At 45.4% G+C, this 25,776-nt stretch overlaps 1 protein-coding gene across 2 annotated transcripts in view; it reads left to right on the plus strand.

Moving 5' to 3' along the window:
* The window catches only part of C10H1orf21 (chromosome 10 C1orf21 homolog), a 114,567-nt gene extending 94,336 nt beyond the window's left edge, over positions 1-20,231 (plus strand). For both annotated transcript variants that reach the window (XM_062004230.1, XM_062004229.1), the window contains 3 exons: positions 4,953-5,029; positions 7,883-7,943; positions 19,478-20,231. In XM_062004230.1, coding sequence (XP_061860214.1) covers positions 4,953-5,029; positions 7,883-7,943; positions 19,478-19,516 — 177 coding nt within the window. In that variant the 3' untranslated portion in view covers positions 19,517-20,231. The remainder of the gene's footprint in view (positions 1-4,952; positions 5,030-7,882; positions 7,944-19,477) is intronic.
* The last annotated feature ends 5,545 nt before the right edge of the window (positions 20,232-25,776 follow it).

Raw genomic sequence — 25,776 nt, forward strand, 5'->3', positions numbered from 1 at the left:
AGTCAGTCAGCCAGCCAGTTCTGAACATTGTTGTTGCCTCAGATGCCTCAGTTACAAAGTGCTCCTTAAAGCTGAGCTCCCATGGTGGATTGCAAACAAGAACCTAAGGCAAGATGGATGTCAACAGGAGAGCAGTGCTAGCACCCATTGACTTGTGTTACAGTTGTATGTTTAGGGTTCTACCTGACTCCATCCACAGCTGTAGCCACCTGGGAGATGTATTGGAGAGATCATGGGATTTTTTCCAATACTGGCTCTTCTCATGACCATTGCTTTTAAGAAAGGCTCGTTTTGGAAAGGTAGAAGGTCTTTCTGATGACTGTGATGACAACGTCTTTCTTAGGTGTCTTCTCACCATAAGCCTCTATTTATTTTTCTCTCTTTGTGTGTGTGCCATGAAGCTTAAATCTGTTACTGTGCCCTGCCTTTGGGGTTCAGTGGATATTTTGGAGATGATGTGCATCTGGAGAATGCTGTCTGGTACTTGGTGTGTGCAAACCAAGCTTCTCTCCGGCCTGATTTCCAAAATTCAGCCTGTGCAGGCACCCACCTCCATTGTCAGATGGGTCTATGGTTTCATCACCCCTCATGTCATATATAGAATCCTGAGAGAAGGAGAAGACTGGACTCCCTGTATAAGTACTGTCCGACACACGATCCACACTGTGCTCTGCCTCATCACCAAGTGTGCCCTAGACACTCTCTGGACAGCACAATGTATCTCCACATTATGGCAGGGATAATGTGATTCCTCTGATAAAAGTGCATCCAATAATCTTCTTTGACCAGCATCTGGGATTTTTGATGTGCCCCTTTGTTATAAAGTTGCCCTAAACAACATTTTCAGGTAGTTTTGCTTTCAGATAGCTAGAGAAGGAAGAAAGAGCTTTACTTCCTGACAAATGATAATACAACAAAATAAATGCTCATGTCTGTATAAAGCAAGGAAACTTGAGTAAGGTCTCATAGGTCAGTACATCTCCTTTGTTCACCCTAATGCATCAAGACAGTCCATGTAAAATATTATTACCTGAGGCTGATCCTCATAACTGAGAAAGGTAAAACACACTGGGCTGGCATATTGCAATTTTACATCTCGTCTTTCATGCCATTTCTGATTGATGCAGTTGGATTCCTTCTTTTCAAATACAGTTATTTTAGAGAGTAGTTAATGGTATGAAAAGAAAATAAATACTTTTTTTCCCCCCTAAATTCTAGAATGCACTTTGAAAGGCTCTGTGGGGCCCTTTGAAGAAAAGCGTCATCCTGGTATAAATAAGGAATATTTGTTTATAAATATTTAAATAGCTGTAAACTACCAATATTGAGTAAAATATGACCACTATCTGGATAGTGTTTCTATCAAGTTCAATATATTTTAGTAGTGAATCCACAGAGGCAGATTCATCTTAAAATGATAACTAATGTGACACCTTCAAACATTGGTGGCTCTAAGGTACAGTTACAAGTTACATACTTCAGCCTTTTCTAAATTAAACAAAAGACAGCCTTGGAACTAAGAACCCCATATTACTTACACTAAATTTTACTGATGGATCCTTCATTTGGTTCTATATTTGTTTAGTTAGTGTTACTTTAGAGGAAAAACAATTAAAGACCAAAATGTAACTGCAAGTGAAAAAAAAATAGCCATTAGATTACCTTGTAGAATTGCTACTATTGTCTTTAACTGATTTCTTCCTGGCCAATGTAATACATTTAAAAGTGCATAAAATAATGTATAGTCTCTTAATAAAATATGTTAACACTGACAGAAGCATCTCTTAAAAATCATCCCTTCTCTAGTAAGGTTGGGAGTGTTAAGAGGATTGAGAAGGACTAATAGCAGCTTACCTGAGTCCATCTGCCGCAATTTCATGAAGGAGCAGAATGCTTCAAATGAAGTTCACGTGTCTCTAGAAATGGGTTTGTCAGAGGGGAAGCATCGAGGGAAATGCTGACAGATACTTAATTATAATGGCAGTAGTGGCGGTTGCTGTGTTAATAGCATCTGGCAGCAGAGTCACCACCATCTGTTAATGCCCTGAAATTCTCATACCGAGCATCCTTTATGGAGGAATTAACAATAACTAACAAATCTATCGAATGAAATGACATTGATCAGATGACAGCTTTACCTTGATAGTGATTAATTGCAACATGATAAGAGGTAAAATATCCACTGTTTGCCTTTTTACTACAGGCTAGATAATGCCACTGTCTGAGTACAGCATCCTGGAGGGTTCCCTTTTAAACTTGTAATGTGATACCTCCTTTAGTGCATCTCCTTTAAATAATGCCTGTCAGCAAACTAGATTAAAACCAGACTTTTGTGGCTCAGTTTCTATTTGCAGTGGGTTAGAACTCTAAATTCAGTTGTGGTTGTGCTGATGAACGGTAACTTATTTAATGTTAAATAAGGGAGCAAATGAGATTAGATTGACAGAAGTTGACCCTTCAACCAAAGTCAAGTCAGCCTGGAAGAGAAATCTGACTATGTTTTAGCAGTTCTGGTTTCTTTATGAGCTCAGTGTTAGAATCCAAGCTATTAATTCCTGATGAATCAGTCTGTCTTCAAAGTGATGGGAAACAAATATTCTATTTGTTTTCATTTTGAGTAATTATTTTTTAATATCTGTTTTTATCCAAGCCAATATTTTGGTCAGTGAAATAAATATCACTGCCATAAATAATAGCTATAAACAAAGCCATGAGCCAATTCAAGGCCTGGTTAGTTTTTCTTTATAATTCCTCTTTTTCTCTTCATTCCTGCTGAGGAACAGATGGAGAATGTGGCATACTCTGATTAAATAAAGGAATTGTAAGTAGTAGGTAATTGAGGTGTATTCATTTTCAGAAGCAATAGGAAGGACAGAGTAATTTTTGGGGATGTTGAAGACAAGTAAACTGGATTTTTATTTCCATCTTCCTGTATATGTTAGTTAATATTCGGAATACTGCTCTAAGGCCCACAGAGAGAAGGCAATGTATATTTTCCTTGTGTCTGTCTGTTCCTAAGAGATAGAAGTCTCTTTAGGCTGGGATTTGTGCTGATTCCAGCTACTGATGGAGCTGTACTGACACCAAACCACAGGCGGAGGTGTAGAAAGCCAGATTTGCAGCACTGTGATTTGTCACAGGTCCCAGTGCAGGAGCTATAAATAAGAGCTTCCTTTCCCTTCTAATTGAGGCAATGGAGGTGTGGGAGGGGTTTTTTTGGTGGGGAAAGGCCTGTGCCACCAGGGTGACAGTATGCAGAGACAGGTGATAGCCCAAAATTCACCTTGTGGGACAGTAGGTGAGCAGACTGTGTTTGGGCTGATGTGCCATCCCAGCTGTGCAGCGCAGACCATTCCCAGGTTCTGCCTCTGCATTGTGGCAAACAAACCAGAGGAGCAAATCTGAGGATAAAGGCTCACCGGGTGTATAAGCTTTAGCTGATTTAGCTGATTTCTGAGCTTGATGTCATCTCCAGGACACCTACCCCTTTCTTTATTTTGCTTGACAGTTGTGCAAGTCATACATCAACTGGTGTGAGTTGTGAGACTACGTACATGCTCATTCACCACACATGCATCTACATAGCCCAAGTTACTACTTAAAAGCTGCTTTGAAAGCAAGTGGTTTCATATTCCATTCTGCTGCTTTGACTTGACATCATGGAATCATGGGCAGGCAGTGGCTGGTGGGATGTAATATACAGAGACCCTTGTTAAGGCTTGTTTCGCACTTACTTTCATGCAAGACACCGTTGTCTGTTTAGGAGGATTAGAAGATATGCATTAAACAGTGTTAAATGTGCTGAGGCAGTTGTGTTTACAGCCTTTGTAGAATTATTCATTAAAATATTAACTGCTAGACAGACTGATGTGTTTTTTTTTAATTCAGTAATTTAATAGCCCTCTTAAAAATTGTGTTGTGTGATTCAGACAATCAAAAACTAAATAAGACAAAACTAAACCACCACAGTTACCCAGAAGAGCACTAATTCCTGCTTTTAACTTTCTTTAATTGTCATGAGCATGACATGCTCAAGAAATTCAGACGGATTTGTGGAGCGGGTGAGCTGTAAGATTTCACTTGGCTCTTCCATCTGCACCAGCAGCTTTCCCTAACATGCAGCACTGGGAGTATCAGAAAGGGGCCATATCCTTCTCCAGGTTTTTGCAGATGATAGAGATGTAGAGATGTGTCTGTGTGTGTGTGTGTGTGTGTGTGTATACACGTGTGCAAGCTTTGGTTTACAGAAGCTTTTGGCATTACCTTGAAGTGCTGTCTCTGAACTAAACTTTTCCGTCTCCACACCATTTTTAAGGTGTTTTTAATGGCCCTGATCCTCCAGAGAATTGTGGTCTTCTCTGTAAACATATTCTGGTTTGCCTCTGGTTTTGTGTTTGAGCAGGTCAAATCTGCCATTGCTGCTCTTCTCACTGTCACATTTAATCTATACTTTGTCTCATGTATGATTTTCCACAGGATGCTAATGTTTCTCACCTCTGTTATGAGCAAACCTACAAGCCTGGGGTGACTCTGGGGCTCTGCCTTTTTGATGCTTTGCCTTGCTCTGTTGAAAGGGCCAGTTAGTGTTCTCATTGGCACGACTGTGAGGAGCCAAGCCGCAGCTGCACACCTTGTTTTCCATGGGCCACTGCAGGGTTTATTAGTCACTGTGGCATTGGGTCACTACACATCCCAGCCAGATTTTGCTTGGTGACCTGGAGGCAATCCCCCAGGCCACTGTGCCTGTGACATTTAAAAATTGCCTACCTGGGGTCGTTGAATCCATTGTGTTGCTTTCAATTTCAGTTTCCATGAGCTTTTCTCCTTCAGTTGTACAGGTGGAAGAGGCTGAACCCAGCAGAGTGTGACATTGTGAGGACGAATGCCTGTCGTGCTCTGTGTGCCTAATAAATACTGATGGTATCTCTGTTGTGTGTTTCTGTGTGTTTCAGGAAAAAAGTGCCAGTTCCAATGTACGACTTAAATCTAACAAAGAGGTCCCAGGATTAGTACATCAACCCAGAGCAAAGTAAGTTCCATTTATTTTTTTTATTTAAGTTGAAATGCTGCTTAATCCTAGAGTCAGAGAATGGTGGGGTTGGAAGGGACCTTTAGAGATCATCCAGTCCAACCCCCCTGCAGAAGCAGGTTCACCTAGATCAGGTCGCTTAATCCTGTGTTGATTTGTGGCTGTGAGATTCCCAGTTATTGCCTAGCAAGATTGCCTGGTGGTTCCAGCAGCCCTAAAATGTTGCTTAATTTAAGCAAAACAGGTGAGGTCACCTGTGTGCCTATACCAATGGCACAGTGCTTGTACTGGCAGCCCTGCAGCATCCTCTCCTTTGCACAGCTAAGATACAGGATTTAAAAATGTGAGATGTATCTTGCAGTGCCTTACAGGAGTACCATATTGCGTTATTTCTCTGCTTTCTATAGGACTTGCTCAATGTTCCTAAATATGATGGGTTAAGTCCCCAGGGAATTTTTTGCAACCTCTTGCCTTAGGTTAGCAGCTCTACTGCCTGCAGTTAGGTATGGGAAACCTCTTCCATTTTAAATGGTCAAGTTGTTTCGTAGCTGAGAGTTTCTCTGTCTGTTGCTTGCAGTTCTGTGCCTATACTCTTGCCTGAGATCAGTCAGAGTTACATACGCCAAGAAATGTTTAACTCCCATGACAGAGCTGGTTCTTGATATTAGTAACTCATTTCTTATCTAAATCATCATTCCATTTTAGTCACTAATTGGATTGAAAAGAACAGGTTACATGGAGCTCTGTATCAAGTTCATAGTGAAGACATGATAAAGCTTTGCTGTTGGGTTTTGAACAATAGTGGAAATGCTGTTCTTTAGCTGGTGCCTTCAGGGCACTTATTAACTTCAACTTGCTGCATACCAAGTGCATTGTACACGGTTTCAAGTCTGGAAACTTCAGTAGTTTCCTAATGAACTGAAAATATAATTCAACTTCCCTTCAAAAGGAAAAATCTAGTGCTTCAGATGTAATTGCAGAGAAATTCACAGTAGAAAGGTTGGAGGTAAAATCACCCTTTGGTAAAGCTGTACCTCATTATCATGACTTGGACCTTCCCAGAAGGGTCAAAGATGTATGTAAGATGCTCTAAAAGGAGGCTAATCAACCTGGGCTTAAAAAGGGCTGTTTCTTTCAATGGGTCACCTCTTCTGGCACGTCCAAGGCCGAGGAACTGTGTAGGGTTGGGGAGTCTGTTCTTTGATCAAACTGGTTTTTAAAAGTCCCCACAGAAAACAGAACTGACCTTTACTCATTAAAAAGCCTTAACTATCACAGTCCCGCAAAAGCAAGGGAACTTGTTAGAGAGTAACAGAATGTAACATTAGCTTGTTGGGTAAAACTACAATATCATCTCATTTTACTGGAAACTGGATCTATAATATTGCAAAGGCAAGAATACCTTTCTAGTGCTTACCTACTCAGAAAAGGCTGTACTGCCCTAAAGAGCCTCCCCAAGAGACCTGAATATGCAGGTGACAGGATTGACTGCCCCAAACAAACATCTTTTCCCCATCTCAGGTGGAGGTGGGACCCTGAGGGACAGACAGACAGCTGGGGACAGAAACTCCCACAGCCACTGAAAGGTGGATTGTTCCCGTTCCTGAATTACCGGCTTTAGGTTTTAATGCTAATTCTGAGACCTTCTCTTCTGAACTGAGCCTTCATTTATGTCCAGCATAAGCAAATCATTGTATATGTTCATCCTGATAGCAAGTGGAGTATGAATGCTGAGCTTTGTAGGGAAGTGCAGCACGTTGTTGTACACTTGGGGAAAGTATTAACTCATTGCAGCTGAAAAGATCCTGCCAAGGAAGAGGAGACTGGGGTGGGCATTGAGCAAACTGAACCAGCTTTTGTTGTCAGAGAAAATCTCCAAGACCTGTCCTTCCAACCACCTGGCATCACTGTTGACACTGGCACCAATCTCCCATCTTTCTTTTTTCATGTGGTTTTTTGTCCTGCACTGAGTCCCTGGCACTTTTCTCCAGCCCCCCATGGGACCAGGCACTCCCCCGTGCTGTGAGTCCAGAGGATGCTGTAGCCACCTTCCTGGAGGGAAGGAGGCTCTTGCCACTCTCTCACATGAATAAAGCAGAAACAATCCAAATATCATCTGCTACACAACCTCATCTTTATGTTCTCGCCCTCCCCTTTGTGTCCAACCTTCCTGTGTGTTTATCTTGCAGGTCCCCCATGGGGAAGGGGCTGTTTTGTGTATTTTACATCCCTCTTCACTAATGCAAAATCATATACCTAACCTTGGGCCTCTTGGTACTGCAGAATTAATTGATGTGAATAATCTGCTGAGTCAGCTTGGAGAGTAGTAAGGATCATCTGTCTGGGAGGGAAGGGATCACCCTGGGCTCATAGATGTTCCTGGGTGTTGAGTGCAGAGGCCAGCTATAGCAGGGCAGGCAGGTCTCCCAGTGTGAGGCCTTAACCTCACATTGTAGGCATCTCATTTTGTCATGGTGAGGTTGGCAGTCTTGGAAGACTTTCTGTTTCGACACAAGCTGGGGCTGTCTTGGCCTGAGGAGAGGTAGCAGGCTGTTAAGTTTCCACAACCTGCCTGAGAAGAGAAATGATCTCTGGGTGCATGTGAGTCCCAGTTACCATCCCAAATGTAGCATGCATACACAGAACTAAAGGCATCTTTTTTTTCTGTGGGCAAACCAAAATCAGGAAAAAAGAGATGTAAAAGCTGTCATTACAGACAAAAGTGTGAAGGGATTTACTTTTCTTAGTGGTGGAAGTTTACGGCCGTGTCCATCCACAATCCTGGACTCCAGTGTCAGTATTTTAACATGGAAGCATTTCTTCTGGTACTGATGCTCTTCTTTTCCTTTCCAGCATGCACATCTCTGAAAGCCAACAAGAATTCTTCAGAATGCTTGATGAAAAAATTGAAAAGGTAAGACACAATAAACATCTTTTTTTTTGCACTCATTGGGGCCGGACACGCAGGTTTCCCAGCTCCTTGGGGAGAACAAGCAGACACTGTCTGTTGCAGCTCTTCACATTCTCTGGTACTTGGAGGGACTCTGATCCAAGATCCCCCTTACTGCTTGTTGGTTAGATAGTTCAAGTGCAAAGAAGACCAAAAAGGTAAAGAGATTGCAGGAGGTACTAGAAAGAAACCTTTGTTTTGTGTAAATATCACCAGGCTAGGACGAATGGCAAATGAACTCAACACAAACATTCCGGATATATGTGGACTATTGGGTAAAAGAGAAGAGCAAAGTGAGATTTATTCCCTTAGTGACTTGATTTTTTGTTTGATCTCTGTGGGAAACAAGAAGAACCTAAATGCCAGTAGTATCCAGGATATCCTTCTTATTTCTTGCTGAATCTCTTCAAAATAACGCCTTACTCTGAAGGTCATGAGCAGGGTGGCTGTATGTACAGATAAGACCTGTGCTAAGTAATGATGCTGGAGATGTTCTGAACAAGAGGATGAATAGTTCTTTATATATTTCAGTATCTTGATAGCAGATTTCATGTGTTTCACAAGTCTTTTAAATGAGAATTCCAGCCTCTTTGTGAATATAGTAGTGAATAATTGTACCACAGCATAGATGAGAAACTGAGACGTGGAATTAAATAGGCTGTTTGGATCAAGTCTAGATCTCAGCCTTTGCTTATTCCATGAGCTGATGTTCACTCACCAGTATATTACACTTCATATTTTGGACTGGTGTATCTTATTTGATGTTAAATATTTGCTTCCCCAACTGGAATAAAATTTGTACTCTCCAGTTGTAGTGTTAGTTGCAGAATAGGAGGGAATTTTTTATTTGGATGGCTCTGAATTTCTGTCATTTTTGCCAGCACTCCTGCTCTTAGGACTTGGAGTGCTTCAGCAGGTGAATCTCTCATTTGTCCCAAGCAACAGATTTGTTACACCACTGTCAAACCAAATGTGTCATGAAAGCAAAAAGTTAGATAAAGGTGAAGGGTAGAAGAGAGGAGTTTGTAGATTCCTGAGAAGAGCATTTCTATAGCAGCATTTCATAGGAGTAAGATTTTACTTAATCTATGTGCACTTCAAAGTAGAATTTTTACATATCCATAATACACCTTTGAATAAATGCATTCTCCCTAGAAATATTTAGATGCTTTTCCTGGACACCATCACCCTTCCATGATGTCAAATGCAATCCCCAGTGAAACAGATTTTCCAAAGATTTGTCTTACCTACTACATACCAGACCATCTGATTATTGCATCTAATTAGGAATTGAGGTTAGGTTTCAGGTTTTGAGATTTGTTTCAGAACAGGAATATCACTTGTTCAGCAGCTGCCACATTGAGATGCAGCTGACCATGTCTCCTTGCTGTTTGGACCATGCTCTCAGATGCTTGCAGGTGTTCTCCTAGGCTCCTGTACTCATTTATCTTCTAGATCAGGAGATTGCCTGTTGGGAGGAAATACACAGTTTTAGCTGTCAAACAGGGAAAGACAGCTCCCATGCATTTCAGGCTGCTGACAGCTAATGGGATTGGCAGGAGCTAATGCACCTCTAAGCATGGGATTTACCTTCTCTGGAGACTCCCTGTGCCTGAGGAAAGTCTTCCTAAGAGAACTTTTGGAGTTTTTAATTAGTCTTTGCCCACAATGCGTTGTTTTTCCAGATATCTGCCATGAGTGAGAGATTGGAAAATATGAGAGCTTTTGTTTGATCTCTAAACAGCATTTTGAGTCTTCTCTCCAGAGAAATGGAGGACAGCAGCCAAACACTTTAAAGAATTATATCACTGAGCAACTCACTGCTGAAATTGTCTGCAGAAGCTGGGGGGTGTTGCCTGTGGTTGATGAGATCCCAAAACATCTTGTCATGTTCATGTGGTAACCATGGACATGAGCAGTGCTGGATTTGTCATGGAGATGTGCTGTCCATCACTGTCTCCATGGACTATGTCTACAGAAACTCTACAGTCAGAAGCAAAACATCCCTCAACTTGCATTGAAATCCCAAGGGGTGTTAGGTCACCTCACAGAAATGAGTAATGTGTGTGCTGTGAATTAGGAGAGGAAAATTAAATGGGCGTTTTGGACTCGGTGTAAAGATCAAATGGACAGGAAGGTCAGCTGAAATGGAATTCCGCAATCAAAGCGTGAAATGGAAAGAACACAGGCTCATGTTTTAGCAACAGAACACACAAACGATTTATGAATCCTGCGTATCAGGAAATAAAAAGCATCAATGCAGTGATCTGGAGAATTTCTCTAAAAGTCTATCCCCTGTCAGTACTCAGCACACAGTGGTGTTCCTGGCTGCCTGTACAGAGCTGAACTGACTGGTGTAAATGCCACCCAAAGATAAAAGCCAGAATGTCAGCCTCAGTGCATGGAGCTTCTGGCTACCAAAATTCAGTGTCAAAACACTGTGAGGCATTCAGAGGGAGACATCTGTTCCTGTCTCTGTGTGTCTGTCCCTGCTTGGACAGCTAGGGCTGAACTTGCCTGGATGGAACTGTGTGTGATTATGGTAATTCAGTTCATAGGGTTTGTTGGAAGGATGAAATACTGAAATGAAGGCTCAGCACCGAATGCTGAGGCAGGACTGACAGAATATCAAAGCCAGCCTCACACATAGAGTCAGATGTTGGTTCTGCTAGAGTCAACCTTGTCATTTCAGAGGCACCAGAATTTGAGCTAAAAACACCCCAAACTTGATGAGGAGCCAGAATTTAAGAGTTACATGTGAAGCTGGGAGTAGCTGGGTAGAGTTACGCAGTCGACAGCACAGGAAACAGTAGTTCTGTGTCATACGTGTATGTCGTGTATGACAGACCATGAGGCACAGCTTCTGATGGAATCTCCATGGCATGGCAACATGCATCCAGACAGTTATAGAATCATAGAATCATTTTAATTGGAGAAGAGCTTTAAGATCATCAAGTCCAACCACTCACCTCACACTGCCAAGCCAATCACTAAATCATGGCCCTCAGAACCTCAGCTCCATGACTTTTAAACATTTCCAGGGATCAGGAATCCATCACCTCCCTGGGCAGCCCTCTCGGGGAAAAGGTTCTTCCTAATCTCCAATCTAAACCTCTCCTGGTGAAACTTGAAGCCATTTCCTTGTGTCCTATAACTTGTTACTTGAAGGAAGAGACTGGCCTCCACCTTGCTACAACCTCCTGTCAGGGAATTGCAGAGTGATCCTGTCTCCTGTCCATCTCCTTTTCTCCAGACTACACACCTCCAGTTCCCTCAGTTGCTACTCATCAGTCTTGTGCTCCAGACCCTTCACCAGCTTTGTTGCCCATCTCTGGACACATTCCAGCACCTCAATGTCCTTCTTGTAGTGAGGGTCCAGAACTGAACACAATATTCAAGGTGCAGCTTCACCAGCACCAAGTACAGGCAGAATCATTCTCCTGAGCCTGCAGGCCACACTTTGTGATACAGAAAGGATAGGAACCAGGCAACTGAAAGGTTGAACAAGTCTTATCACAGCTGCAGGGTGATTTTCAGATGATGGGATACTGATGTAGTGGTAGAGGGTAAGCACAGCCTCAGCACAATACCAAGGCCAGATGTGCACCACACCACAAGAGGAGTAGAAAAGAGAAGACCACGTCACCTGTGAGCAGCGGGAGGCCCAAGAGTTGTGGTGAAAGCTGGGTCAGAAATGCTCCCAACATCTGCAAGCAGCTGCAGTGAGTCCTCTTGGGATTTCACACTTGTTGAAGTTCCTGTGAGTAGAGCTGTGGTCTTTGCTTTTGAAGACAGAAAGGCACATGCATGCAGAGGCTGGGAACAAAATGGAGCAGAGATGGGCAGCTCACCTGGTGTCAGCTTTGTCACCATTCTTTGGAAACTGGGCTTGTCTGAAGTTCTCTAAATATGTTCCAGCAGTGGATGAGCAACAAGTATTAGCAGTAATTAAGCTCGAAGAGAGAGCTGCTCCATAGTAAATTAGAAGGATTTGGGTCAGAGGTGCAAGAGATTTACTTGAGCTGAGAAATCAATGCAGAAATATGACTTGAGGAAGCAGAGGACAAATGCAGCAACCACTGGACAGATCTGAGATGTGCTTTGTGATTCCCTAAAGGGACAATCGGGCCTCACTAGCTGCAGCCAGGATGGGGAAAGTCACTGTGCCCATCACAGTGTGGCAAACTTGGGTTTGAAATACTGTTTATGATTAAGAAGATAGAAATGTGTCCCACTAACAGTATCCCTGCCTGGGGCAGGGTCTAGTTGGAGGCCTGTATCTAGTGGAGTTCCTCAGGGGTCAATGCTGGGTCTGGTACTGTTCCATATATTCATTAATGATCTTGTTGAAGGAACAGAGGGCACTGCCAGCAAGTTTGCTGATGATACTAAACTGGGGAGAGTACCAGTACAGACTGGGGAATGAACTCTCAGAGAGTAGTGTAGGGGAAGGGACCTGGGGGTCCTGGTGCACAACAGGATGACCATGAGCCAGCCATGTGTCCTCGTGACCAAAAGGCCAATGGCATCCTGGGGTGTATTAGAAGGGCTGTGGGCAGTAGGTCGAGACAAGTTCTGCTCCCCCTCTGCTCTGCCCTGGTGAGATTGCATCTGGAATATTGTGTCCAGTTCTGGGCCCCTCAGTTCCAGAAGGACAGGGAGCTGCTGGAGAGAGTTCAGTGCAGGGCCACAAAGGTGATGGAGTGGAGCATCTCCCTTATGATGAAAGGCTAAGGGAGCTGGGGCTCTTCAGCTTGGAGAAGAGGAGACCAAAGGGTGACCTCATTAATGTTTACAGTTATGCAAAGAGTGGGTGTCAGGAGGATGGAGCCGGGCTGTTCTCAGCGATGTCCAAGGTACAAGATGGAATGTAAGAGGTTTCAAAGAAATACAAGGAAGAATTTCTTCACGGTGAGGGAGCACTGGAACAGGCTGCCCAGATGGGTTGTGGAGTCTCCTTCTCTGGGGACATTGAAAACCCACCTGGATGAGTTACTGTGAAACTGTAGCAAAATTAGGCTTTATATTGGTATTCAAGGCAAATAGTTACCAAGGACTAATTTAGTTAGATATTGTATATGGATTCACAAAGAATTGCTGTGAAACACAGCAGAAGAATTAGCCTGTCTCTCCTAAAATTTCCCCCAATTTTTTTTCCCACTCCTATTTTATTTGGACCCTGCCCATGCAGGACTGTAGGCAAACTCCATCTTACCCTAAGAAGCAATCCCATTAATTGAGCGGGACAACTCAAAGCAGAGACACAATTGTGGGCACAGTCATGCAGTCTTTGCAGGCTCTAGTCCACAGACTTTAGAGGGCTTTGTCCCACCAAGGCTTCCATGAAAATAAGCAAAATTGTAAACTGTTGAGTGTGGAAAATTTACCCTGTTTAGCACCAGCTAGCAAAAACACCTTGATGATGGCCTTCATGGAAAATGATCTGAAAAGATGACTGCTTTCTCTGAGTCCTGCATATGGAGCAGTCAAGTGACAATCAGAAGTCATCTCCTTGAAATGTTTATTGTTACTGTAGGCTGTGGCACAGCGTGTGAGCAGTGGTCTCACCCTAGGAGAGACTCCCAAGGCTGAGGTACAACTCAACAGTTGACAATTGGTTTCTAGGATTACATCTGGGGATGGTTAAGTCTGGAAGAGAAGTATCTCTGGCTTTGTGGGTTTATTAAAAATAATCACAATGCTCATGAAAAAGGAAAAAAACACCGACTAAGAACTGCCATAGCACGTGGAAATGTCTTGCTGCAGACCCTCATGTGGCTGGTGGATACTCTGAGCCCTGGGCATTGTGCTTCTGCTGCCACACGGAAGGTCACTTTGTATTGAGAGATAACTTGTTCTTGAGCACTGGTGCCGGTGTCAGGGTGGCTTGGCAGGGGGTTCCTCACCAATCTGCACACCCAGTTGCCAGGAGCTGGGTTGGAGACTGCTGGTTTGTTGTTGAGAAGCCATGGGAGAGATGGATGCCCGGTGGCAACTCGCTCCATCCCCTCGTTAGTAAAACTGGGCATGAAGCACAGGGGGAAGACACAATGCAGCCTCTTGTATCATATCTACAGAGTGCCACTAGGAATGAGGGGGGTTGGTAACCGAAACGTGTGCACGGGCAGCGTTACGAGGCTGAAGCTCATTAGCAAAGTGGATTGCTCTTAATGACTCTCTCAATTTTTCTGTAACAAAATGAGAAAGGGACAAACCTTAGCCCAGCATACAATTATTTAGTGCTGCCTCCCAGCATTTTCTTCCCATCCTTTTTGTGAGCACTGTAAACAAAACCAGACTGATGAGAAGGGTTCCCACCGCAGAGCCAGGCGAACGTTTCCCAGCGCCGGACACCTCCTCTGAAAGGGGCCACTGTGTCCCACAGGCTCTTTCAGCCGTCGCAGAAGAAAGGGCTGCTTGGTGCAGCTCATTTCCCTCTCCCGGCCCGGCCGGCCTCCTCTTCCTCCTCTCCTGGCCAGGGCTGCAGTGCGAGGTTGCTGGTGCCAAGCTGCAGAGCTGGGGCGGAAGAAGCATCCTCGTAACTCCTTCTCTTTCCTCAGCGAGTCTGCCAGCCACACAAAAGGCTATTGAACCAGGAAAGCTTCTGCATTCAGGTGGCGTGAGGGGTTGTTTGTTGGCCTGTCACTTACAACAATGGGGAAAAGGGCTTTTCCTGGGATTTTTCTTTTCTCTTTCTCTGAAAGAATATCATCAGCCATGGGGCATACCCTGGAAGGGGCAGCAATGAAGGGGAGACAGCAGGGGAATAAGCCCTTCTGGTTTGGGTACAAACAGCAGGAAAGGAGCGTAAGGCTTCTCCTTTTTTAATTGCCTTAAATTCACATGCTTGTGTTAAGGTGCTTCTATGGACATCTACAAAAGGTGAAAGTTGGATTCTGAAGCTGCAGGGGAGGAAGACGGGATTTCTGGGGAATTACCTGGACATGGATGCGTGTGTTCCCATTCTCATCTTCCTCAGTGTAGTTTGTTTACACTCTCAGTCATTAAAAATTACTGAATAGCCCGTGCTATTGAGGGCTATTAAAGGATGACACATACATTCCTGTTACTAGCCAAATACTCTGCACCTGTGGACTCTCTGGAGGGGGGAGCCCCCTCCCCTGGGCAGCAGGGAACACGGTTTAGCTGGAGCTCCTGCCTCCATTTTCCAGCCACGATGCTGCTCCATTTGGGGGAATTATCAGCAGCTCTGCTTTCGTTTTTTTTCTTTCTGACACACATCTGCTGCCCCAAAACCAACTCACCATTGCTTCAGTCTGTGCTTACAGACTACCAGAGCTCCTCTGCTCACCTCACAGAGCTCGTGGTCTGACTGCACCTCCATGGCAGATGGATATTTCAGCGTGGTTTCTACAGAAGACCTCAGCTTTGCAAGCTGTTGGCTCACCATTTCAAGGGAGGTTTTGCCCAGTGACACCAGGATAATTCCCCATCTTGAGTACATCAGGCCTGTCGCTGATCACAGGTGCAACCACTCAAGGTGTCATCTTCTCCAGCATCTATCAGACATCCTATGAAACAACAAAGGGGTCAAAAATTGACATTTTAAAGTATTCTACTGTATTGAGGCCATGCTGCTTAGCAGAACCAAAGCAGCCTTCACTCTCTGCCAGGGGGGAGATGGAAACCTCACCTGCCTTTCTGCCTGAGGAGCACCAAAGAGAAACATCTATCTGTTGGATTTAGCAGGGAAGGCAGCTTTATTCTTTCTCTGATCTTCTCAAGGAACCTTGTTGTTACTGCTAAAAATTCAATTAGGAGCTTTAAAAAAAAGCTTTTGTTTGAAAAAAAAGAGTGATTTCGCTTCTTTGTAGTGTGTTGGGTTTTTCCCCTCCTGCTCTTCTTAAGAAAAAATAAATACCCATTGCTATGTATTTGTTCAAGGAGACCTCACTTACCATGAGCACTCCTTCAAGAAGATGCTAAAGCACCTGTTTAACTTTTTGCTCATGAGCTACTCCAGGGCTTAAATGCTGTTTCCCTGGTGCCTAAAGGATAGTATGTGCTTAACCCCACTGAACTGGGCTAGAATGCCTCAGACCTTACTGGACTGAGCTCCAAACACTTCATTTTCATGCTGAAACTGACTGCTGGGTGCATGTTGGTTTGGGCCTTTGGAGTGTAGCCAAGGCAGCAGGTGTAGGATGGCCAGCATGGGTACAACAGTCCATGCAACACAGAATCACAGAATGGTGGGGGTTGGAAAGGACCTCTAGAGATCATTCAGCCCAACCCCCTGCTAAAGCAGGTTCACCTTGATCAAGTTACATAAGAACACATCCAGGTAGGTTTTGAAAACCTCCAGAGAAGGAGACTCCACACCCTCCCTGGGCAGCCTGTGCCAGGGCTCCCTCACCTCAACACCAAAGATGTTTCTCCTCACATTCAAGTGGAACTTCCCTGTGTTCCAGCTTGTGCCCGTTAACCCTTGTCCTGTCACTGGGTACCACAGAACAAAGACTGGCCCCATTCTCTCAACATCTGCCCTTTAGGTATTTGTAAGCATTGATAAGGTCTCCTTTGTTTTCTCTTCTCCAGGCTAAACAGCCCCAGGTCTCGCATCCTTTCCTCCTAGCCCCTCAGCATCTTGGTACCCCTGTGCTGGACTCTCTTGAGCTGAGGAGCCCAGAACAGGACAGGGCTCCAGATGAGGCCTCATCAGGGCAGAGTAGAGGGGGAGCAGAACCTTCCTCGACCTGCTGGTCACACTCTTCTTAATGCACCCCGGGATGCTATCGGCCTTCTTGCCCATGAAGGCACATTGGTGGCTCCTGTTTAGTTTGCTGTCCACCTGTCACAGCTGATTCCCACCTCTCAAAATTAAGCTAAACCTGACAGAGCAGAGTGATCCTACATGTTGTATCACATCCCACCACTAAGAGGGTGGGCATGGCCCTTCTTTCTCTGAAGGAAAGCAACATCCTCTTAACACCAAGTGAAAACAGCAGCCCTAACTTTGAGTGCCAGCTGCCCATCCAGTGTGCCTTTGCTCCCAGTCACTCCTGGTGTGTAATGCTGTTGTGCTCCTGTGCAGAGCTCAGACAGGCAGTAGATGTTGAGACTTCATCCCGCTGCTGGCACCTGTGGGGGCCTTTTTTGGTCCCCCTGCTCCCTCTTCCCCCTTCCATGGAGGCTGCCCCTGCTGAAGTGAGCTCCAGCTCTAGAGCATTTGCCTGCAAAAAATCCAGTAGCCTCGGGCTACAGCAGGGCTCTTGTCTTGCCATCAGGGCTTGCTGCAATTTGGGCATCAAAGTAGCTGGTCAGGCTGGGACTCTGTCCATGCTGGGCTCAGCGGGCAGAAGAGTGGCGTGTCACGCTGCAGGAAGGTGTGGGAGCTGTTTCTGGCATTTCAAGCAGTTCTCACCCTCCTCCCCTTTGCTGCTGCCCACACACTGGTGAGGAGTGGGCTGGCGGGAAGCCTGGGATGGCAGCAGCTCCCTGCCCACCGGCGACCACAGGCCGCGGCCTTGAAGACCGCCTCTGAGACACCACCGTGTCTCCATCCCCACCAGCATGAGATGGCAATAAAGTGTCTGGCAGCAACAGCACGGCTCTCGGCTGCCTTCAGGCAGTGGGTGGGAGGTGGTATTTCTGTGCCATGGAGAGGTCTTCTTCAGCATGTGGCCTTTTAAGCAGTTTCTTGGCACCCTTTTGAGGAGCGATGCACTCGGTTGCTGCAGAGCAAGCCCAGAAGCAGAAGAACAGCAGGAGGAATAGGAAGGGAAAAGTGCAAGACGTCTTTTGTCTGTGTTTTGGGTCCATTTGAGCCTTTAATACAGTGAATGACTCTCCTGGAAATGCCCTGAGCATCAGTGGTGGCTACTGGTGACTTTCACAGCTCTGAAGCATGTTGGACAAATCCTTCATCACCAGCTTGGTCTTATGGGTTTGTCCAAATACCTTGTGGTCCCTGGCATGGAGAAAAAACAATGGATTTGGGCTTCACTGCAAAGTATTTTGGCATTCCTTCTTTCTGAGTCAAACCTTTTACTTTAAAAAGAAGTATTTTTTCTTCTTTCAGGGTCAGGGATTGATGAATCAAAATGAGGGCTGATTAGTGTCTTGGGTTTTTTTTAAACATACTAAGAAAACCCTTTTCCTAGTAGTGCTGGGCCTCAGAGAGCTGTAGAAGCAGCACACATTCCTGGGTGTGGGCCCTCCAGCAAAACAAGCTCTGCAGTCCCAGCATCCTCAGTGGGATTTTAATTGCAGAGACATTTTGGAGCCTTCATTTGCAATGTGTAGCCCAGCTGTACATCCCAAATAAACTGATTGCTGCATCAAGAAACATCTCTCCCTTTCCTTTTTTTTTTCTTCCTCCCCTCCCTTTTTTCCAGACAGGACAGTGACCAGTTTTCATTTGTGAGACAACTGAGTCCCCCTCCTTGAGGGACCATTTTACCACTGCCAAGTTGGTCCCTTCTGCTTCCTGGATCTTGTGGAGCTTTTACACTTCACTGCGGGTCTGAGGCTGCTGCCCTTCCCTTCCTCCTTTGCCGGCCCTTGGCTCGGCTGCAGGGATTTGGCAGGCAGGTGCTGGGTGCTGCACCCAGCACACGGGAGCAATGCGCAGTGGCCCAGAGGCTGAGATTTTTGGTACTGCATCTGAGGCACTTGTTTTGCACAGGTTGTCGTGGATGGCTTGTGTGTTGAAAAGCTCACCTCCAGATGTTTCTGTGTAGAGAAGGAAGGACAGCAGGTCCCATTGGGTCCTCTTCTTTCTGCTTTGCAAGAAACAGCAAGTGAGGGACGGGCCGTGTCTACTGCTCTCTACAAGTCCTTGCCAGGAGGTTATATTGAAGTGAGGGTCGGTCTCTTCCCCTAAGTAATGAGTGATAGGACAGGAGGAAACAGCCTCAAGTTGCACAAGGGAACGTTTGAATTGGAGGTCCGGAAGAACTTTTTGTCCTGAGATGTTTGTTAGACACTGTTCCAGGCTGCACAGAGAAACGAAGGGGTCCCCAACCCCAGAGATATTGCACAGCCATGGAGCTGAGGTGCTGAGGGACATGGCTTAGTGGTGGGCTTGGCAGTGTGAGGTGAGTGGTTGGGCTCAATTTTCTTAAAGGTCTTCTTCCCCAAAAATGATTCTGTGATTCGTGATGATGTGCTCCATTGTTTGCTCCTTAGAGAGTTGTGTTTTTGCAACAGATCTATAGGGCTGTGCCCATCAAGGTGGTTCTTTACATAAAACAGTGTTGTAAATCAGTCTGTTGTACTCCTCCTGAAACTCCTTGTGGAGGATGAACTTAATGAGATTAATAGTGACAGAAGGGGAAGGGTCTCCTGTTTTGGTTTCATGCAGACCTTCCAGAAACAGTTGGAGGAGCTGTACAAACTCCATTCCCTATTTTTAAGGTTTCTACCCAGTTCTGAACTGAAATCATCTACATTTAGAGAATTCCTATGTATCAGTAGTAAATTCTCCCTTGACTTCAAGTAGTCATTTACAAACTATCTGTCTTTTCTTCTTTCAGGGTCGTGATTATTGTTCAGAAGAGGAGGATGTCACATAGTGCCAATTCTGCCGCTCGCGCCAGGAGTACTACTGTGTAAATAGATTACAACCCAGTTGAGACCTTTTGGAAGTCTTCTAGAGCGAACAGCACTACATAACAGAAGAAGATCATTTCCACATTATATGCTCCATTCAGTTACAGTGTTTCTTAATGAACAGATGAGGAATATCGCTAAGAACTCGTAAGGAACTGTTTTCGTTGCTGCTAGTTAAAACTTGTTGCAACCTTTTTCTGTGTCCAGATATGCAGCAAATCCTTAAAGTTAATCCAAAAGACGTCGTTGATTTTATTGAGGCTTCTGGCCTGTTTTCTATCAGATGAGGTAGTGTTATACAAAGCTTCCATAAGTGAACATTCAAGCATCTAAGAAACACCCTTAAGCTGTCTGTCAGTCCGCGGTCGGGCCGGAGTGCTTATTAATGCTGGTGATTTCAAGCTTTGGAGATGGGATGTTTTTGCCATGGCAGGCCTTGTTTCTCTGCTGAGAAGAAGCTGAGAAGCTGTTATCCATTAAAAGCATGTTATCACTGAAATACTGAAGTGATGCAGGAGCAGGAATTTGTATTTTAAGAGGAAAAAGAGTTTCATTTAATAGGTATCTTAATCAAGGACTAAGCTTGCAGTATGGGCTTTGCTGAGCACGAATGGGAGTGTGATCACAATCATTTTGAATCTCTTTTTTTCTAAGAAAATAAACATTTTACTGTTTTTATGTATTCTTGTCTTTCACCATTCCTACCACACAATGTTTTAAGAGTCTGGGGACAAGGAAGGTAAAACCAGCCCTCCACGTTGAGGAGTCTGTGGATCTGACCTCTTAAAGCAGATTTGTGCCAACCGAGGGTGTCAGTTGCATCTCCTGTAGAGTTTATTTTTCCATGTTATATGGAGAGGATAGTACCCTCTCAAAAGCAGATGTAATATTTTTAACAAATGCTGTCATGTGTTAAAACAAACAAAAAACAACCAAAAAACTTCTCCCTTTTGTATTTCTTATTTACCCGCGCTGGTATTTCCCCCTGCTTTGGCACTGGGTGAGGGCCAGGTTTGCAGTGCACCCCTTGGAGGCACTTTGTCAGGAGGTAGGTTTCTGCATTGTGCTGATATTCGTTGCTCTGGTGCGTGAGCTATGTGGAACAGACCATGAGATTGTGTTAACAACATCTTTTGTGGATGTGTCCAACACTTAAGTGGGGCACTCTGCCCAAAGCCCTTCAACATTGGCCATTTTTCACTGGACCTCCTGAAAATCAGATCCCTTTCAAGAGTTTCAGGTCCCTCAACTGACCCATGAAAATCTCTAAAATACTGGGGAATTTCTTGAGCGAAGATACATCCTTGAACATCTGCTGCAGGTGAGCTTGGACAGGCCCCATCAGAAGATGTTGTTCCCTATCACTGCTCTGCCCTACCTACAATATAGCCAAATATGTCTCCTTCCCTGCACTGGACTTTCCTTTTGACTTGTGAGCACTGGATGGGGCAGGGGGGTAGGGAGGATCCCCACCCCAGGATGAGGGACCCAGGAGTTACTTCTCATTGCTTTTATTCATGGAGAACTGGATGTGAGGACCTGGAGTGGCTGCTGTATTGCAGGGTTGGGACAACACATGCACTCCCCCGTTTCAATAGCTTTCCCTGTAAAAGCTCAGGGACAGGGTCCCCTCTGGCATATCTCACTACTTGCATCTTTATCCTGTTGATGGTGAAAAGGTGGCAGCCAGTTCTGACTTTCCTAAATCCTCACTGCATTTCAGCAGCTGCTTTGACCAAGCAGCTGTTCCCGACCATCCCGACCTCCCTGGAGATGAGGTTTCGCCGCCTTCCTCCCGTCTCATCATCCTCCTTAGGGCTGGTGACATCTCCTGGTATTATGGAGCTGTTTGATCTGTATAAATTCTTCAAGGTGTTAACTCTGTCCTCTTGCCTGTGAGTTTTTCCATCATTTATGTCAGCTCTCGAGCAGGCAACCATTCTAAGGAGGGTCGAGAGACTGCACATCTCAATTATTTAAACACTTTAATTAATAAAGAGTCCTGGGGCTTGGTCCCACAAATCCTTCTCTCAGAAGTGCTTTATAAAGCTCTCGCAAGTAGTGCAGGAGTGACGGAACTGGGTCTGTCCTTCTGACCCATGGTTCACTTTCTGGGTGCTGAATGTCTCATGTACACATTTCCACTGAAACCCCTGTGTTACAGACACACTGTGGGTTTTTGATGCACCAGCTTCCCTTTACTCGGAGTTTCTTTCAGCCACTTCTTAGTCTTCATATACTTTTTTCTTTTTCCTGATGGCAATGGCACCAAAAGGCTTTGTGAGAGAGGAAAAGCAATTCCCATCTTACCTGTACACTTAACGTGACCAGCAGCGAGCGCTTCAGTCTTGTGTGTAGCCTTCTGATAATCTTCCCTGATAGACCTTTAGATGACAACATTTGTGAATGCCTGGGTAGACCCTCCTACTGCTGGTTGTGGAGGCATGAAGTTTGGAGGGGGCCAGTAGCTGTCTGGAGCTGACATGCTCCAGGACTGCCCCAGGCTACTGATGGGGCTGGGGTGAGGGTGACAGACTTCTGTTTGCTCTTCCCCTCTGCAAGAAACATGAACAGAATAGAGATTGGAGTGGGTTTTTTGATGAGGAGGGGTGCCTGTTGCCATCCAGTCAGCAAAGCCTTGGCCACAGGGCATCTTGTGGCCATCACAGTGTGGCAGGCGGAACCCAGGAGCTTCTTGGTGGTTTTCAGCTGACTCAGGCCTTGGTCAGGCAGGAGCTCTTAAATCTTTTGGGACATGGAGAAGCAAAGATCAGTGCTGGTTACTTATTAAAAGGAGCCATTCTTGTGGAAACAAAACTTCAACAGAGCAGAACCCTTTTCTAACTCTCAAATGTCTTAAGTCTATGAAATACAAGATGGTTTCTATGCACTTCAGGGCTTTGGGTTGACATCCTCTGCACCTCAGATGTTAAGAGCTGTCTGCTTTGCTTGTTGAGGCAGGGTAACCATATTCTGAAGCCTTGAACAGCAACTTGCTACAAAAACATAACCAGAGCAAGCACAGGGACCTGGCTGCAGCTCTGCAGCATTTGGGAAAGGGACAGAAACAACCAAACCTCCTTGGAAGAAGTTGCAAATGCCACAAGCAGCCCCACGGAGTCACATGGATAAATGTTACTTTACTACAACCTGCTTTATTTCCTCCACCTTTGCAAAGTCCTAGCTATATATATCTATATAGTATATATATAGATAGATTACATGCAGTGGCTGAAGATCTGTAATGATACAAGCAGATTACTGTAGTTTAAAATGCATTCTCCTTGAAGCTGTACCTCCACATTACTCAAATACATTCAGTGGGGTGGGAGGGAGGAGGGTGGGAAAAGAAGGAAAACTGCTTATATCTGATGTGCTGTGCTTAGTTGCAAATGAGTTTTTCAAGGTTTCTTTTAAATGAAATACCAAGAAAACAATTTGGGGCCCAACTGCTCTTTAGGAGGCTGACGTGCTATTTAATAAGCTCTGAGTCATATCCTGGGATCTTGGGGAGAATTGTGGTGAAGGGGGTTTGCAATCAACCTTCTTCCCTTAATGTGCTTTTTCCTTCCTCTGAAGCCCTTTGAGCTGGGCCATTTTGTCTCCTCAGAGCCTGCCCCAAGCATTAGCCCCAGGCAAGAATGAGGAGAGGAACCAGGGAGTGGGAAGAGCTGCCCAAGAAGGCACCCCAATATCCAGCCTTACACCATGGCCAGAGCCTGCCAGAGCCTCCCAAGTACCCAACCCAAGGGACACATACTTCTCCAAGGATGGATGCTCTGTCCCAAGCCGGCACAGAGCCAGTGTGCCAAAGCTGCAGCATCATCATTAGACTAACGAGCAGGGCTTGCTGGGGGCTGCCAGGGTGGATTGTTGATGTTCTTGGGGCAGTTTGGGCACAGTTTGATGCCATATTTGTGCCTGGAGAGCAATACTTGGGAAAAGAATGCACTTTATTAGCTGTTGATCTGGCACTTCCTTTTGTCTCCATCACAGGACAATGGCGAAATCTCCAGCCCACGAGTGCTCTCATCCCTCATCCCTGCATGCACTTGGGCACCTCTGCCCTTCTCTGCAGCCCATGGAGGCCCATAAAGCACAAGTGTTTTAAAAGACTGAAAGAGTAGGTGAGGCATCAGAGAGACAGGTTTAAGTTCTGAAGGCATTGCCCCCATCATGTGAAAATTAGACTGAAGGTAAATATTCAGTTCTCAGCTATCTCTGTTTTATTGAGTCTATAAAACAATAATTACCTGTCACTTTGCTTTTGGAGTTAGCAATGACTCAACTCCAGACTGACTTGGCTGACACACCAGACCTTCAGGATAGGAGAGGCTTGCAGCTGGGGAATGTGTGCATCTGCCAAGGAAGGGATTTAATGCAAGCTTTTATCCAAGAGGGTTGATTGCTACTGTCCTGCACCTGGGCTGGGGCGGTCCCCTGACTCAGTATGGACTAGGGTGATGGGACTGAGAGCAGCCCTGGGGAGAAGGACTTGGGGATGGAGAATTGGACATGAGCTGGCAACGTGCCCTCGCAGGCCAGCAAGCCAATGGTAGCCTGGGTGCACCAGCAGCAGTGGGGCCAGCAGGGCCAGGGAGGGGATGTTCCCCTCTGCTCCCCTCTCCTGAGACCCATCCTGGTGTCCAGCTCTGGGGGCCCAGCACGGGACAGACAGGGACCCGTTGGAGCAGGGACAGAGGAGGCAATGGAAACGGGCAGAGGGCTGGGACACCTCTGCTGTGCAGGAAGCCTGAGGGAGTGGGGTGGTTCCATGTGAAGAGGAGGGTCCACGGACACCTTACTGAGGCCTTTCAATACATTCAGGGGGTATGTAAGAAAGGTGGAGACCAGGGTCTTTAGTGATAAGACAATGAATAGTGCTTTAAAGTGAAGGAAGGTAAATTTAGATTGGCCATAAGAAAGTTGGGTTTTTTTACCATGAGGATGGTGAGGTGCTGGAACAGGTCACCCAGAGAAACTGTTGCTGCTCCATTATTGAAAGTGTTGGAAGGCTAGGCTGGATGGGGCTTTGGGCAGCCTGGTCTAGTGGAGGGTGTTAGACTACATGATCTTTAAAGGTCCCCTCCAACACAAACCATCCTACAATTCTAGGACTCTGTAAAACCAGAAACACCACGTGGGATGTTGGGGAGTCTGAGCAATAGTCCCGTGTACCAAAGATGCTGTATCTGTCTGGGATAACCGCAGCCCAGAGAAAAATAACTAGCCCTTGATCTCCAGGCAAACCAAAAGCTGGGGCTGCAGCCAAGATTAATGTGCAGTAGAGACAATTTTTTATGGTCTTCACTGAGAAAGCACAGAATTTTTGAATTTCCTATCAGTGTGGGTTTATAAAGGATGCTTCTGGGAGCATTTAACATTTGAAGTCCCTACTGCTGGGAAACTCCTTTTTCAGGCTGAAATGTTTCTCTCTTTAGTTTAGTCCTGGAGATGTCTGGAAAAGGGGAGACAAGAAATGCAGGGATGGTTTTGGAGGGGCTTGTTATTTGCTTTACTGCTGGGGAGGAAACCTCCAGGTCAAACAATCAAAATGTTGGGTAAGCACTGACTGAAAATTCAAATCATTATTATTGCTATTGTGCTGTTGTGGCAAAGGGAAAGAAGTCCCAGCTCAGAGGACATGCAAGATGTGAAACCTGGTAGAACTCAAAAATGGTCATGTCTGCCTCAAAACCAAACGTTATTCTTTTCTTTTCAATGTAGCTGCACGCCACAGCATCCATATAAATGCTCGCTTTGAGCTTGAGGATTGCAGTTGTCATCACCATCTCATCATGATGTGCTGCTTCATCATCATCACCTTCTTCATCATCATAAACGTGTGGAACTGTGTCCCTGCTTTGTAAAAGCCACCACCATCCTCATGGACACCTCTTCCCTGCACCATGGCAGCGTCTCAGCAGTGCACTGAACACCAACAGAACATCTTGGGGGGAGAAATGTCCCTTGTTTTTTAACGATTTGCTCTCCTTATCAGGACACTGCCAAAGCCCCCACTGAGGATTTTCCCCCTAATTACTGAAAAGCTGGTTGCAGGAAGCAGCCAGCCCTGGGCTTGAGCTCCAGGCCTCGGTCCTCTCTGTACAGGATTGCTGCCTGTCGCTGATGTACTGACGTCACTGTCGTGCAGCAGAAGGAGAAGCGTGTGAGCTCTCTGCTCTCTCAGGGAGCCGCTTCCTCCCCTCTCTGCCACCCCGGA

Source organism: Colius striatus, chromosome 10 (genome assembly GCF_028858725.1).
Source record: "Colius striatus isolate bColStr4 chromosome 10, bColStr4.1.hap1, whole genome shotgun sequence".
NCBI lineage: Eukaryota > Metazoa > Chordata > Aves > Coliiformes > Coliidae > Colius > Colius striatus.